The 16,398-nt window shown below is 49.5% G+C and overlaps 1 protein-coding gene across 2 annotated transcripts in view; it reads left to right on the forward strand.

The window, feature by feature from the left end:
* LOC125722100 (pikachurin) overlaps positions 1 to 15,480 on the forward strand; it is a 41,703-nt gene extending 26,223 nt beyond the window's left edge. For both annotated transcript variants that reach the window (XM_048998291.1, XM_048998289.1), the window contains exons 7-23: positions 685 to 797; positions 874 to 1,456; positions 4,678 to 4,778; positions 5,063 to 5,163; positions 5,610 to 5,754; positions 6,171 to 6,360; positions 8,109 to 8,234; positions 8,605 to 8,848; positions 9,189 to 9,300; positions 9,374 to 9,490; positions 9,989 to 10,169; positions 10,545 to 10,571; positions 10,836 to 10,914; positions 12,177 to 12,320; positions 12,409 to 12,492; positions 12,783 to 12,886; positions 14,830 to 15,480. In XM_048998291.1, coding sequence (XP_048854248.1) covers positions 685 to 797; positions 874 to 1,456; positions 4,678 to 4,778; positions 5,063 to 5,163; positions 5,610 to 5,754; positions 6,171 to 6,360; positions 8,109 to 8,234; positions 8,605 to 8,848; positions 9,189 to 9,300; positions 9,374 to 9,490; positions 9,989 to 10,169; positions 10,545 to 10,571; positions 10,836 to 10,914; positions 12,177 to 12,320; positions 12,409 to 12,492; positions 12,783 to 12,886; positions 14,830 to 14,981 — 2,603 coding nt within the window. In that variant the 3' untranslated portion in view covers positions 14,982 to 15,480. The remainder of the gene's footprint in view (positions 1 to 684; positions 798 to 873; positions 1,457 to 4,677; positions 4,779 to 5,062; positions 5,164 to 5,609; positions 5,755 to 6,170; positions 6,361 to 8,108; positions 8,235 to 8,604; positions 8,849 to 9,188; positions 9,301 to 9,373; positions 9,491 to 9,988; positions 10,170 to 10,544; positions 10,572 to 10,835; positions 10,915 to 12,176; positions 12,321 to 12,408; positions 12,493 to 12,782; positions 12,887 to 14,829) is intronic.
* Positions 15,481 to 16,398: the final 918 nt, after the last annotated feature.

Here is a 16,398-nt window from a genome sequence, read left to right on the forward strand (position 1 = left end):
AGATTGTGCTTCCTGCGTTCCTCCTGTACCTCTCTTGGGTAGTGTTTTCTGCTGTCCTACATTACCTCTATCATGTTTCCTGCTATCAGACCTCTAACAAGTTGCATTAACTGGTGTTCGGCCTCTCTCAGGTTGTGTTTCGTGCTATTTAGCTTCTCTTGGGGTGTTTTTCTTGTCCTACCTGTGAGGTTGTGTTTACTGCTGCTCAGTCCCTCTTGGGCTGTTAATGCCTGATATTTGGTACAGCACCGAGAAACCAATATACAGGTTAGTGGTCAATAGGTCATGGGTTTCTTGGTCAACCTTAAAGATCACACTGTGAAGTATCCCTCCTTATTCTCGGGTTACTGGAAATATAATTAAAGTTCTTTGTTGGATTACATGTGCAGTTTTGGTTCCCAAACTGTAACATATTATGAGGAAGACTGACTTTAGGTATTTGACATCTCATCTTCAAAATGACATAAAATACACTTGGAGAGTTTTGGAACTTTGCTCTTCAGTTAGACTTCATGTATGTTGACATGAGATCCAGAACCCATGTATAATAATGGTACAATAATGGTAAATGAACTCCAAATGAAAATACCTTTTTCTCAGCTTGTAACTACTCTGAGATGAGATTCATCCCACACCGTGGCCGATGTTTAACCCAAATGTGCTTCAGCCTGTGACATTTTTCAGGCGCCGAGGAAATGCCAAGTGGCAGCCATCGACAACCTCATCATACCAGCTCCAAGATCACAGAATCCACCTTTGATACAGATGACTCAGACCGTGACGTCTACGTTGAAGAGGTGAGCATGTCCAAAAAAACCATTAAATAATCTCTCTGCAGTCGTTTTAATTCCTGATGATACTTTCATTTTGTAGCTCTACCAGTTTCCTGTCATCCGGAGACACCGAAACAGGAAATCCCAGTTGAGGTCCAGGACAGGAAGTCCCGCCTCCCAAACTGAGATAGCAAATGTGATAATTCAGCAGAATGCTGCCAATATCACCGGCAGCGTTTCGGAAAGTGCCATGACGAGTCTCCCCAGGACCACTGGAGAGTTCTTGCTCCCAAGTACCACCCTAACTGCCGCCCCATCTCCAGTTACTCTCACAAACGCTACAGTAGGGTCTCCGTCTGTTAGACCTGCTCCCTCAGCTATCAGACACTCTAATCTTACTCCTGTCGAGGCCACAGCTGCGCCTCCCCTAGACCATGCTCCTCCCAGCTCCCTGGCCATGCATCCTCCTTTAGCCCCCAACTCCTCTGGTCCCACTGCGTCTTTTCTGGCTCCCACCTCCATGGACACTGTCCACCCGTGGAAGGGTGCCGTCCCCCGCCTCAGCGATCTGGCATGCGAGGATACAGCGTGCCCCTATGACAGTTTCTGCATCGATGACTATGACAGCGGAGGCTCGCGCTGTCACTGCAGCCTGGGCCGGAGAGGGGACACCTGCTCCGAAGGTGAGCGACTGCACTGTCCCAGCATCCTCTGCTTGGGCTCCTCCCTGTCGTCTCTGTGTTGTGCGTATGATCTCAGTTTTTGCCGATTTGAGGAGAAAATGCAGTTACCCACTGTCTTCACTCCTCATGTCATCTTATCCCAGTGGTTGCCCCCCCCCCCCATTATAGTCACCATCTTCCTGACCACTATATACCTTTAAATATGGATAAGGAGTATACAGGTGGAAATTTCAGTTCCAGACAGTAAAGGCCCAGATAAAGATTTTGTTTCAACTAACCAGTTGAGTATAAAGAGTCACAGTTACAGAGTACTCAACTGGTTGGTTGAAACAAAATCTTGGTCTGGATTTTTACTTCCTGGAGCTGAAATTTCCATGGAGGGTCAGGTGTTGTGTCTCCCAAAGCTTTTCCACATCCCAGACACATTCAGTCGAATTACATGTGGCTTTTTATAATTGTTCTCAGTTATCTTCCATCCATCCATTTTCTAAACCGCTTATCCTACTGGGTCGCGGGGGGTCCAGAGCCTATCCCAGAAGCAATGGGCACGAGGCAAGGAACAACCCAGGATGGGGGGGCCAGCCCATCGCAGGGTACACTCACATACCATTCACTCACACATGCACACCTACAGGCAATTTAGCAACTCCAATTAGCCTCAGCATGTTTTTGGACCGTGGGGGGAAACCGGAGTACCCGGAGGAAACCCCACGATGACACGGGGAGAACATGCAAACTCCACACACATGTAACCCAGGCGGGGACTCGAACCCGAAGCCCAGAGGTGTGAGGCAACAGTGCTAACCACTGCATCACCATGCCGCCCCCCTCAGTTATCTTATAAAATGTAATTCTAGAGCTCAAAGTCATCGCTGTTAATTATCTTAGCAGATGTTGTGATCTGAAGCATGTCATGCAGGATACACTTACATGCACTTTTATTCATTTTTATAGCTCCGTATAATGATCTCTCAAATGTATGATCTTTTGATTGCAAACCCAGTGCTTTGACAACAATAGCAGCTGTTTCTCTGCACCAAAACTACAGTGTAGAAGATGTCATGCGGGACATTTGTCAGGCTGGTCTCTGCGCTGAGAGGCAGGGTTGCTTATGATGCGATTAGAGCTACTCTTGGTGTCAGTGTTGGTGCTGGCCTTAGCATTGATGATGGTGGTAATTCCTTTGGTGCTGGAGATGACTGAGCTGTTAGCAATGGTTTGGGTTTTCGTATAAATCGTAGTGTTGGTGCTGTAGTTGGTTCAAGTTTCAAGTTGTATTGTGACGTGCGCTCAGAGGAACAGTGAAATTCTTATGTCACATTTGCAGGGGAGGGGACAGGTGCTGGGTGGACAATAAGATGAACAATGGTGCAATATACAAGAAAGTGGAAGACAGTACAATACGAGATAGGACAGTGCAAGACAAACACTGCAATATAAGACAAGACAGTGCAAGACAAACACTGCAATATAAGACAAGACAGTGCAAGACAAACACTGCAGTATGAGACAAGAAAGTGAAAGACAAAGTTCAGTACGAGACAGGACAGTGCAGGACAAACACTGCAATATGAGACAAGACAATGCAAGACAAACACTGCAATATGAGACCAGACAGTGCAAGACAAACACTGCAGTATGAGACAAGAAAGTGGAAGACAGTGCAGTACAAGACAGGACAGTGCAGGACAAACACTGCAATATGAGACAAGACAATGCAAGACAAACACTGCAATATGAGACCAGACAGTGCAAGACAAACACTGCAGTATGAGACAAGAAAGTGGAAGACAGTGCAGTACAAGACAGGACAGTGCAGGACAAACACTGCAATATGAAACAAGACAATGCAAGACAAACATTGCAGTATGAGACAAGACAGTGCAAGACAAACACTGCAGTATGAGACAAGAAAGTGGAAGACAGTGCAGTACAAGACAGGACAGTGCAGGACAAACACTGCAATATGAAACAAGACAGTGCAAGACAAACACTGCAGTATGAGACAAGAAAGTGGAAGACAAACAGTACAATATGAGACAGGACAGTACAAGAAAAACACTGCAATATGAGACAAGACAATGCAAGACAAACACTGCAATATGAGACCAGACAGTGCAAGACAAACACTGCAGTATGAGACAAGAAAGTGGAAGACAGTGCAGTACAAGACAGGACAGTGCAGGACAAACACTGCAATATGAAACAAGACAATGCCAGACAAACACTGCAATATGAGACAAGACAGTGCAAGACAAACACTGCAGTATGAGACAAGAAAGTGGAAGACAGTGCAGTACAAGACAGGACAGTGCAGGACAAACACTGCAATATGAAACAAGACAGTGCAAGACAAACATTGCAGTATGAGACAAGAAAGTGGAAGACAAACAGTACAATATGAGACAGGACAGTACAAGAAAAACATTGCAATGAGACAAGACAGTGCAAGACAAACATTGCAGTATGAGACAAGTAAGTGAAAGACAAACAGTGCAGTACGAGACAGGACAGTGCAGGACAAACACTGCAATATGAGACAAGACAGTGCAAGACAAACACTGCAGTATGAGACAAGAAAGTGGAAGACAAACAGTACAGTATGAGACAGGACAGTACAAGAAAAACATTGCAATGAGACAAAACAGTGCAAGACAAACATTGCAGTATGAGACAAGAAAGTGGAAGACAAACAGTGCAGTATGAGACAGGACAGTGCAAGACAAAAGGTGCTTGTGCTGATTTTATTGTGAATACAGGTGTTGAGTTGGTGGTGGTGTTGGATCTAGTGCTGGTGTGGGTGATGAGGTGAAAGGTTGTGTCGATGCTAATGCAGACCTTGCTCCTAGTTTACACCTGCTTCATGAGCTCTTCAACCACCACTGGTCATGTGGCTGCTGGATTGAAGTGGGAACGAGCAGCGATGGATACGGCGACAGGGGAAGACTGAGGGAAACTTAACGCATGGTTGATCATCTCTGGCTCCTATGAGAAACTGTGCTCGATAGTGACCTTCCCTGCAGCTCCATGTCTCTCCTACAGGCTTCTCTCCCTGGGACAGAGAAAGAGGCAGGCAGAGCGAGGAAGCAGGTGGAGCTAGAAAGCAGACAGAAATATAAACCAGAATACTAACAGCACACTTCAGCGTGCCTGACCTACAGCCCTGCTTTTTTGTCAACCCCTCAGCGAAATTCCAAAATAACCTCCTTTTATTTCGACAGGGGTGACGATACAGTTCCCCAGGTTTAACGGCCACTCCCACATGACATTCGAACCCCTGAAGAACTCCTATCAGACGTTTCAGATCACCTTGGAGTTCAAGGTAAGCAGGTGCAGATTTTGGGCCAAAGCCAGAGGGTAACCTGGCTTGACTCTGGCTGGAAGTTCTCGCCAGTAGTTGCATTGCCCCCCCCCTCCCCCCCCCCCAGGGGCCTGGCAGTCAGCTCCTCTTCCAGGTGGTGGAGAAGGTCACAGTGGTTCTGGCATCAACCTTCCGGGCTCTGTGTGGCTTGCCCATGCATGTACCAGTGTCTCTGTATACATGTACCAGTGTCGGATTCCATGGTCGCCACCCGTGATCGTTTGCCTCTGTGTGTGTCTTTCCAGGCAGAGGACGAGCAAGGGCTACTCTTCTACTGCGGGGAGAACGAACGGGGACGTGGTGATTTCGCCTCCCTGGCACTCGTGCGCCGAAGGCTGCACTATAGGTGAGTGGGTCTGATGGAGTCCGTCCAGGGTGTGGCGTGCTGTGGAACAGGAAAACGCCACAAGTAGGATTGCGTAGCAGAAGTGCCACAAGTATGCTGGTTTACTTAGCGGGAGGGGTCATGACAGCTAAGGAACACGATGGTAATGCTTTGTGTATCGTTGGGAAACTATCCTTTCGCCCATCCCATCTTACTATCTCCATGACATATGCAGACATATATATAGGTGAGAGCAAGTTTTGAGGTTACAAGGGCTGGCTAGCCTGCAGTGCCCATGGAACAACTGAGGTTGAGGGCATTACAGACAGTTTGATAGCTGTGTAAGTAACCCGTTATGTGTATGCTTACGTAAGTCAGGTTTTACGCAAGCACCACCCCTCTCCCCATACCATTCCAGACACCTTATAACACAAAACGTATAAGCGTTCTAACGGTTCCCCTCGCAGGTTCAACTGCGGCACGGGTGTGGCACAGATCGCCAGTGAGAGCCCGGTGTCCCTTGGCCAGTGGCACACTGTCACAGTCTACAGGGATGGCCTGAGTGGCTGGCTGAGGCTGGACAATGACACACCCGTCACTGGCCGCTCGCAGGTGAGAGCGTCCACAAGGCTGCAAAGCGGACTGCCTGAACGAGAACTGCCAAGTACAAGAACAAATGCAGGAACAAAATCAAAAACCTCACATTAAAAGCAAGTTTGTGAATTTCATCTCGCTGATGTCTGTGATAAGGCTTATATTATGTAAGGGATGAAAGTCTAGTGCCACCTAGGTTCTAGAGGCTGCATTGCATGGGATTGGAGTCATATATCTGTGTCGTCATAAATATATTAATACATTTTTTTTAGAATTTTTACAGGCTACTGTAAATGTTTTAGAAGATATCCTATCTTGAAATATCTTTTGGGGGAAATGAGCCTTTTAAAGCCACTTTGAGGCTGAACTGTTGCTGGGGCCGGTGGACGTGGTGCTGGTTAGGGTGCCTCCCCTGAGCCTCCTGTCTCCCTCAGGGACAGTACACCAAGATCACCTTCCGCACACCTTTCTTTGTGGGAGGCACCCCCACTGTGTACTGGCTGGCGAAGGTGGCAGGGACCAGCCACGGGTTCCAGGGCTGCCTGCAGACGCTGCTGGTCAATGGCAAAGTCGTGGACTTGAGGCCTTGGCCACTGGGTGATGCCCTGAGCGGGGCAGACATTGGTGAGTGCTGGGCACCTCACCCGAATATGTGCTGTTGTTCGTTCTTTTCGACACTGTTGGCCATTTTGTCTGGAACAAGAACCATCCCTACGAGTCTCCCCCTGCTATATGACACCCACACATGTGCCACCCGCTTATTTTCACTTTACAGACTCCGCTATGTGACCTAAAATCTTACCATCATTGTAGCGAAGCTGTATTGGTTCAGTTCCACTTGTAGCCCTGTAGGTGTCGCTGTAGAGCAGAGCTCACGCCTGACTACACACAAGCCAATTTTCCTTGCCTGGGTGTGTGGGAATGAAACCCAGGCGAGCTCGCTTACACCTCTGTACCCTGGAGGGTTTCGTTGCCCATTTTTTCCAGCACGCTGCTCTCTTGTCATCGGCTGAAGGTTTCATGTGGTGTCATGCAGCGCTTGGGGCAGCGAAGGCAAACGGCCGGCTCGCAGATGGCTCTCGTGCTGGTAGGGGGCTCTCTCAAGGTAGCTGGCCCAGAATATTCCCAGTAACAATGTCAAACCACGGTCTCTCCCTAAGAGAGGGCCCTGACTGGAGGGAGTCATAGTAACATAGTAACTGTATTTTGAAGGGACAATATTTGTAATGATTCCTTAAATCGGTTCGAGGGTTTGGCTGGAGACAGAGGTGCTATTCACAGAGCTGGAGTAGGACAATGTGTGCGCTCTCTGTTACTCTGTTGTTTCCAGCCTTCCCAAACTGGCCTCACTTGCCTCCTGAGGAGTTTGTGTGTGAGTGTGGGGTGGCGGGGTTGGGTGGGTGGCTGGTAACCCCATTAACCAGGAAAAAGAGCTGGTCGCCAGTCCCAGACACTAAAAGAACCGCTTTATATTTATCGTTATTCTTGTCAGTTTATTTTTGTTTCTGTTCAGTGCTTCTGCGTTTCCCCGTGTTTGCAGTGGTGACCTCAAGCCCCCAGTTTCTCCTGACAAGGAAACCCAGTAAATCTCTGCTCCCCTGCCCACTCGGGCCACAGGCTGCCCTGTCACTCTACATGGGCACGTTCTGATAAACAAACCGGTCTTCTCGCGATGCTCAGTTGACCGAACCGGTCCGGTAGTCTCTGTGCATCTGTCTGTATGGATCAGTGGGTTTCAGCGGCTTGGGAGTCTGATCCGGTATGGGCTCTGCATGCTCCTGTAGGAGGCCAATGACTCGGTGAACGCACAGTCCGGTCATGCTGCCAGGTCTCATTAGGCTCACACACACACACACACACACACACACACACACACACACACAGACCTGTAATTATGTCTTCTGTGGAAAAACCCTAATCCCAGCAATGATGACCTTAACCCCTACCCAGCCCTAGCCATAGGTAACCAAAATTCAAGACTTGCGGCATTTTTAGTTTTTTGATTGCATTCACAGATTCACATGGTCCCCACAATGTAATATATACATGACCCACACACACACACACACACACACACACATTCCGTGGGATGGCTTGTTACTGGCACTCGCTGTGCTGGCTGTATAAATAACAGCTGTGAGTTCCATACGTGTGACACAGTCGCCACGGGTGGTGGTGTTTTCTTCGCGTCACGTCGCTCCATATGCTGTTCGGAGGGGGGGGGTCGTGACAGCAGAGGCGCGTGGGACAGAGGGAAACGCGCTCCGTGTTTGGGGGTTTGGGTGTGATGTCCCCTCGCGTGCGTTTATTCCGTACGCGTGCAGTGACTTCCTGCGAGGCGTGTGAACGCAGTGACTGCTTTCGCCTGGCAGGCGAGTGCAGCGACGGCGTCTGCGAGGACGTCGCCTGTGCCAACGGAGGCGTGTGCTTCGCCAACCGAGCGGATGGGTACATCTGCCTCTGCCCGCTGGGATTCAGGGGTCCGCTGTGCCAGGAGAGTGAGTCCCGCCTCTGGCTCGACCGCTCTCATCTCGGGAACCGGCAGGGTGTTCGCGGTACTGCATGGTTGTGGGGTTAAATCCCTGGAGAGCCAGCGTCTGCTGCTGGAATGTGCCAGCCTGATACTCAGCAAAATTAATGTGTGAACTTTGGAATAAAAATATCCTCTGATACTACTTAAACTGTAACGAACGTGGCTGAATCTTAACATTTAAGTGATGTCATTTTGAGATGTAATGTTACTTTTTTGTGTTCATTAATGAGGAACAACATGGACAGACTTCCCCTGGCCAGTATTCTGCACTTGTTCCTTTAATTTTTTATTATTTCTGACTGTACTCTCTCCCTCTCTCTCCGGTCCCATCCCAGGTTTCTTGCTCGCCTTGCCATGGTTCAATGAGACCCTGCTCTCTTATGCTAGCGCCCCCTGGCCGCAGTCCTCCAGGCATTACCTGTCCTTCATGGAGTTTGAGATCACCTTCCGGCCATCGGTGGCTGACGGCACACTGCTGTACAGTGAGGATCAGGGCAGCCGCGACTTCCTGTCCATCATGCTGGTGGGCGGGTACCTGGAGTTCCGCTTCGACTGTGGCTCTGGGGCAGCGGCCATCAGGTGTGCTGGTATCCTATGTCTGCACTGGGCCTGTAGCATCAACACCTTCAGAATACCTTGCGGCTGCATTTCTCCTCGTCTGCTGTCTTGGCTTTTGCCCCATCTAGTGGTGGACTTGAGCTAAGCCTGGTAGTAGCATGTTAACTGCATTTATTGACATTTTACTCTCGTTTCTTTACAATGCTGTGTATGTTTCTGTACTATATATTAGAGCTTTTTAAAGAGCTCATTGTTGATATAATGGATGATATTTCCATGTGTTTCTAATTAGTTTTTATTATTGCTTGGTGATTGGACTCCTGTGTGCACAGATCTGATTGGCTGTTGCTATTTCGGGCAGGAGCGAAGAGCCTGTGAGCCTGAACATGTGGCACGAGCTGTGGGTGTCTCGCACAGCCAGGAAGGGCATCCTGCAGGTGGACAAGCAGCAGCCCGTGGAGGGTGTGACTGAGGTGCGGGAATCCCTGGCAGCATGGTGCGGAGTCTGACAGGGACCTGACCCCCCTCTCCTCTCTCATCCCACAGGGCCCCTTCACCCAGATCCACTGCACCACCCCCCTGTATGTGGGCGGAGTCCCAGACTACGGAGCAACTAAGAGGAGTGCTGGGATCCTACGTCCTTTTAGTGGCAGCATCCAGAAGGTCCTCTCTCTCCCACCCACCCGCCCACACACTCACACCCCCTACACTGAATGGCCAGCTCATCAATTAATGAGTCAGTTGGTCAGCTATTAAATCACTGAGTGACTCAACCAGTTAATCTGTGAATTGTGAAATTAATCAATCAGTCGACTAACCGACTGGCCAATCAATCAATCAATCAATCAATCAATCAGTCAATCAATCAATCAGTCAATCAACCAATCAATCTGACAATCAAAGAGTAAATCAATCATCTGTCCAATCAGCTAATTGTTCGAACATCAGACCAATCAACTAATTATTCGGTAATCTGATCCATCAGCTAATTAATTCATTATCTTACCAGTCAACTAATTAATCAATTATGTCTGTTAAATTTACATTACACATGAGAATGACATTTCTGATTTAAATATTTCTAACACATATCTGACATAAAGTGGAAGTTTGCTGTAGGAGTTCTGCCGATAGTATCGACCTTCCTCTGTTCTCCCGCAGGTCTTCCTGAACGATCGCGTCATCCCACTGTCCAAGGGCCTCGCCTCTGGTGTGAACGTGGAGAATACAGTGCATCCGTGCGCGGAACAGCCCTGCACCCACGGAGGCACGTGTCAGCCCCGGCACGACACCTACGTGTGCGAATGTCTGCTGGGCTTCGAGGGAAGCCACTGCCAGCGAGGTCTGTCCCTCAGGGGGTGACGGTGCATGCGAATCAGAGGCAGCAGCTGTTATAGTAGCTAGCAGAGTCTTAAAAGATCTTGCTGTTGTACCCTTCAACTAAGTCCTTTATTTGTAAGGACCCAGTCAAATTCTGGCTTTATAATTGGGGGGAAATTATACATATTAAACAACATAATATGTAAGTTGGTACCGGGGAGGGGGCTGGAGGTTGATACAGTGTATATGGAGAGCAGATTTTCTCAGACTTGCCCTTCTGTAATAGTCAAGAGGTTACTGCACATCCTGCTTCAGTGAATACGTCCATCCCTGCAGGCTGAGATGTTCAGACTACGCTAACATCTGCTTCTCTCTCCTGCTTTTCGCTGCCCTCAAGCAGAGTGTGGGACATCCTGCCTGAACAGTGAGTTTCATATACTGCCAGGACGCTTTCTCATACGCAGCAGGGTGTCTTTGTAACTTATCCATTTTACAAATCTACAAGGTCAAGATCACCATATGATCGACAGGAATCATATGGTGTGGTGTGTGAATGTGATTTCAACTTGTCTTAGTGCATTTAAATACAGGTGTCTTTGAAGCGTCTGATAAAAAAAAAAAAAACGGCTCCGTGCGACCTCTAGTGGCCGAGAAGAACAGTGCGCCACATGGCTTTGTGTTTTCCCAGCTTTCACAAAAGCCACAGAGTTCCCACAGTTTATTGGCCGCAGCTACCTCACCTATGATAACAAAGACATCCTTAAAAGGTAAGGGACTGAGCAGAGTGAATGCAGCGTCCACCTAATGATGTCATGTGGACACTCTGGGGCAAGGAAAAAATGGGCCAAGCCAAAAATTGCAAGAACTTTAGTTTATTATGTAACAACAAATGAATGGTCAGAAAATGAGAAGAAAATTGACAATATAACAATTATATGAAGGTTTTTCGATTAGATCCCCTCCAATATTGAAGCCTCGTGGATGAACTTGCAGACAACGTTTTACTGGAAGCTGAATATTGCTCCTCTAAGTTCTGATGGCGTCAAACGGTGGTAGAAAAACATTCCCCAGCTGGTTTGTATTTAACTTGAGATCAGATATTCTCTGTAGGGTTTAAATCTTGACTCAGACCAGGCCAAAACATGAGACTGATGGGCTCGCTCTCAGTCTACTTCCTGGTGGTCTTTGCAATGCAGACAGGAGTATATCTTTGTTGAGAAGTAACTGTTGACTGTTCCTGCTATGAAAATAACATCTCAGCGGGGAAGTGAGCCTTTTTGCAATATCCTTCTATAATCAGCAGCATTAATCAACTTTAAGTGAACCAGCTACCTAGTACCAGCAGCTGAAAAGGCTGCTTACACAACATCTCTTCATCCACACTTTACTGTGGTTGAATTGCATTCTTCTTAAACCGTGATTCATCACTCCACACAACTCTACTAAAACCACTTAACATCAAACTTTCCATACAGACTTTCCGTATTTTTCTCAGAGAGCAGTGCCTTTCTAACACATCTGTGTCATCTAGACACAAACCCAGCAAGACACAACCTTCTTGTACATGTCCTTCAAGAAGCCTCGTTCTCTGAGGTCTTCTGACACACTTCATGGTCTTTTTTCTCCATTTCAGGACCATACATTTCAGACAGTGGTCATCCCTGCCTTCCAGATCCTTTACTTCTAGCAGTATGACCTGTTTCAAAACATTGACCTATTCCCTTAATAAGTGATAGGGAAATGTGATTTTTTTCTATGCCTTTCAGGTGTAAAAGAGAACACATTATGGTACAGAGGCTCTTGAGAAGGTGTAGTATGTGTTTTAATGTGCAACATGTCTTACTATTACACAATCTGCATTGACTGAGAGTACATTTATGGAAAAAGCTACCTGGACCATTCGTTACTGCCCCAGAGTGTATATCCGTGTAGCTGACGTGCTGTGTGTCTGCGTGTACCTGTGTGCGCATGTGTATTGGTTGAACACTGGCTGTGTCCTGCTGATCCATCCACGCACCCCTCCGCTCAGGGTCTCGGGCCAAAGGACCAGTCTGTTCCTGCGTTTCCGTAGCACGGCCAGGGACGGCCTCTTGCTGTGGAGAGGAGACAGCGCCACTCGCTTCAGTAGCGACTTCCTGTCCCTGGGTCTGCAGGATGGCGGTCTTGTCTTCAGGTCAGGACCCCGGTGCTGTGGAGCGAGGGGTGTGGGTAACTGGCTAGGCTGGTCCAGGTTGCATGCTTCACTTTCTGTCTTCCTCCAGCTACAACTTGGGCAGCGGTGTTGCCACGGTGACAGTCAATGGGACGTTCAGTGATGGACAGTGGCACCGAGTCAGAGCTGTCAGGTGAGCTGTAGTCATATATTCACCGCTGGGCGACATCATATCGATATTATATCGCGTATGTACAATAATCACCAGGGATTCAGATGACAAACGAAACATTTGGCCGGACGCCAGCTTTTCGGTGCTATACAGATGTTTATTAACTTCCACAATTCGTGAAGCAGATTAGTAGTACAGTTAAAATATTAATGAGGCATTTTATGACATCCAAAAGTCAGTATCAGTGTAAATTCAGCAGAATGCATGTAAATGCATTAATAATTGACACCTGTGCCTTTTCTTGGACACAGGGACGGTCAGTCTGGGAAGCTGACAGTGGATGGGATGGGCACTAGGACCGTGAGGTCGCCAGGGAAGATGAGGCAGCTGAATGTCAGTGGATCCCTCTATGTCGGTAAGATGCTTTTGAGATCATTGTGGAGATCATTCATCTAAAGAAGATGCATTTCTAAATTTATACTGAGACGTCATTATAAACTGGGACTTTGCTGTTTTGGAGGATGGGCTCCCCCTTTGGGTCTGGTTAGGGTTAGGGTTTCCCCTGCCGCCCCCTGGAGGATGGGCTCCCCCTTTGGGTCTGGTTAGGCTTAGGGTTTCCTCTGCCGCCCCCTGGAGGATGGGCTCCCCCTTTGGGACTGGTTAGGCTTAGGGTTTCCTCTGCTGCCCCCTGGAGGATGGGCTTCCCCTTTGGGTCTGGTTAGGGTTAGGGTTTCCCCTGCTGCACCCTGGAGGATGGGCTCCCCCTTTGAGTCTGGTTAGGGTTAGGGCTTCCCCTGCCGCCCCCTGGAGGATGGGCTCCCCCTTTGGGTCTGGTTAGGGTTAGGGCTTCCTCTGCTGCCCCCTGGAGGATGGGCTCCCCCTTTGGGTCTGGTTAGGGTTAGGGTTTCCCCTGCTGCACCCTGGAGGATGGGCTCCCCCTTTGGGTCTGGTTAGGGTTAGGGCTTCCTCTGCTGCCCCCTGGAGGATGGGCTCCCCCTTTGAGTCTGGTTAGGGTTAGGGCTTCCTCTGCTGCCCCCTGGAGGATGGGCTCCCCCTTTGGGTCTGGTTAGGGTTAGGGTTTCCTCTGCCGCCCCCTGGAGGATGGGCTCCCCCTTTGGGTCTGGTTAGGGTTAGGGTTTCCCCTGCTGCCCCCTGGAGGACGGGCTCCCCGTTTGAGTCTGGTTAGGGTTTCCCCTGCCGCCCCCTGGAGGATGGGCTCCCCCTTTGAGTCTGGTTAGGGTTAGGGTTTCCCCTGCCGCCCCCTGGAGGATGGGCTTCACTTTGGGTCTGGTTAGCGTTAGGGTTTCCTCCGCTGCCCCCTGGAGGATGGGCTTCCCCTTTGGGTCTGGTTAGCGTTAGGGTTTCCTCCGCTGCCCCCTGGAGGATGGGCTTCCCCTTTGGGTCTGGTTAGCGTTAGGGTTTCCCCTGCCGCCCCCTGGAGGATGGGCTTCACTTTGGGTCTGGTTAGCGTTAGGGTTTCCTCCGCTGCCCCCTGGAGGATGGGCTTCCCCTTTGGGTCTGGTGAGGGTTAGGGTTTCCCCTGCCGCCCTCTGGAGGATGGGCACCCCCTTTGAGTCTGGTGAGGGTTAGGGTTTCCCCTGCCGCCCCCTGGAGGATGGGCTCCCGCTTTGAGTCTGGTGAAGGTTAGGGTTTCCCCTGCCGCCCCCTGGAGGATGGGCTTCCCCTTTGGGTCTGGTGAGGGTTAGGGTTTCCCCTGCCGCCCTCTGGAGGATGGGCTTCCCCTTTGGGTCTGGTGAGGGTTAGGGTTTCCCCTGCCGCCCTCTGGAGGATGGGCACCCCCTTTGAGTCTGGTGAAAGTTAGGGCTTCCTCTGCTGCCCCCTGGAGGATGGGCTCCCCCTTTGGGTCTGGTGAAGGTTAGGGTTTCCCCTGCCGCCCCCTGGAGGATGGGCTTCCCCTTTGGGTCTGGTTAGGGTTAGGGCTTCCTCTGCTGCCCCCTGGAGGATGGGCTTCCCCTTTGGGTCTGGTGAGGGGTAGGGTTTCCTCTGCTGCCCCCTGGAGGATGGGCTCCCCCTTTGGGTCTGGTGAGGGTTAGGGCTTCCTCTGCTGCCCCCTGGAGGATGGGCTCCCCCTTTGGGTCTGGTGAGGGTTAGGGTTTCCTCTGCCGCCCCTGGAGGGTCGGCAGCCCCTTTGAGTCTGGTACCCGGAAACCATGGTTTCTACCTTCTAGGGAGTTTTTCCTTGTCACTGTCACCTCTGGCTCACTCTCTGGGGGCTTTGGGCAGGGATAATGTAAAGCGCTTTGAGACAATGCATTGTTGTGAAAATGTGCTATATAAATAATTTGAATTGAATTGAATTGAGTTATGATGGTTGCGGTTGTCTCACTTGTCCCACAGGGGGAATGAAGGAGATCGCTCTGCACACCAACAGGCAGTTCATGCGTGGTCTGGTGGGCTGCATCTCCCACCTAACACTCTCCACTGATTACCACCTCTCCTTGATGGAGGACGCCGCAGATGGCAAGAACATCAACACCTGTGGCAACTGAGGGCCATGGTGCCTGTGTTTCCCCGGGGGACCCTGTCAGCAGCGGGACTGTGAACACATGGGCCAAATAAAATGGACAGCGTGATGAGAGAAACCGCGGGTGTTTCCTACGGCAAGTGACAACATTTCCTCTCTTCTGTGGACACTGACTGTGGAGTTTCCCGTGTGATTAAAATCTTATTTATTATTTGGTGTTTTTATACATCGCAAGGTCATCTAAAGACTTCACAGGTGAGTAATGAATGGTGTTTTTACAGATGTCAAGACAGATATTTAAGCAGATTTATTTCCTGCAAACTGTTTCCTGCCACCCCTCTATTGGGAATGCTACTCTTTGTGGTCCATGGTTTTTTTAACAATGTGCACAGAGGGAGGTGTTTCTATAAGGGGGGTGGGGTGCCCCCCCACCCAAATAGGGGCTAAATGTTATGTCTGTGCAACGGGCAGTGTGACTGTACTGGTATTAAGTCCACCAATAAAATTTGAGCTGTCAAAACGAACCAGACGTCACGGTGCCTGTTTCCAGCTCCCTGCCATAACAGGGCGGCTCGCCTCCGTCAACAGGTCCATCTCAAACTTCACCCCATAGTCCCAGATCTTTTCTCAGTTTTTCTCCTTTAACCTCTATCTTCAGTACATATGTCGGTTGGTACAGCTCCCGCCATGATGTCCTGTCCAGGTTAATTTAAGTATTTTCTCATAATGCCTGGATCAGTCTCTTTATGCGACGGCCCAAATGGAGGACAGATGTTCGAAGCCAGTTCCCTGTATAAATTATCGTTGACCCTAACTGCTCTCTGTGGCTCAGCGGGCTAAGCCTCTGTACCTGTGATCGGAAGGAAGGCCACTGATTCATACCCAGCCTCAGCAGGAATAGGAACAGCCACACGGCAGTGGGCCCTTGAGCACTGGCTCCCTGAGCAGCTGCAGGTGGCATCCAAGCTTACTGTGTGTCTCACGGAGAGCAAGATGGGGATTAATAAAGTGCTGTTCTTGTTATATAACCCTTTGCCCTGTCCATGTTTCCTTTGTTCATATTTATACTTGGAGGGAGGAAGTTAACGATAAAAACCTGAATTAGAACAGGAAGTGTGGTGTGTGGAGAAGATGGGGCAGCTGTAACAAGCCTCATGAGTCATGATACATCCCAAATCCCGCAGGTAACACTCCGGGCCCTGAAGGTCAGCTGAAGCAGCTGCTCCTCTCTGCGTCCGTCTGTCTCAAGTCTTTGCTGATCCTCAGGGTGCTGGACGTGCTCTTCATGTTGCATCATCAGTAAAGACGCATTCGGATTGGTCGGATTGGAGTCTCAGGCGCATTTTGATTGGTGGAGACACAAAGGCAGATGTTGTCTTTTGTGTTAATGGTCATGCAGAGGCTCGTGTGCTGCGTCAGCAATCTGAGAGCCAGGTGCCGGC

This window comes from Brienomyrus brachyistius, chromosome 2 (genome assembly GCF_023856365.1).
Source record: "Brienomyrus brachyistius isolate T26 chromosome 2, BBRACH_0.4, whole genome shotgun sequence".
NCBI lineage: Eukaryota > Metazoa > Chordata > Actinopteri > Osteoglossiformes > Mormyridae > Brienomyrus > Brienomyrus brachyistius.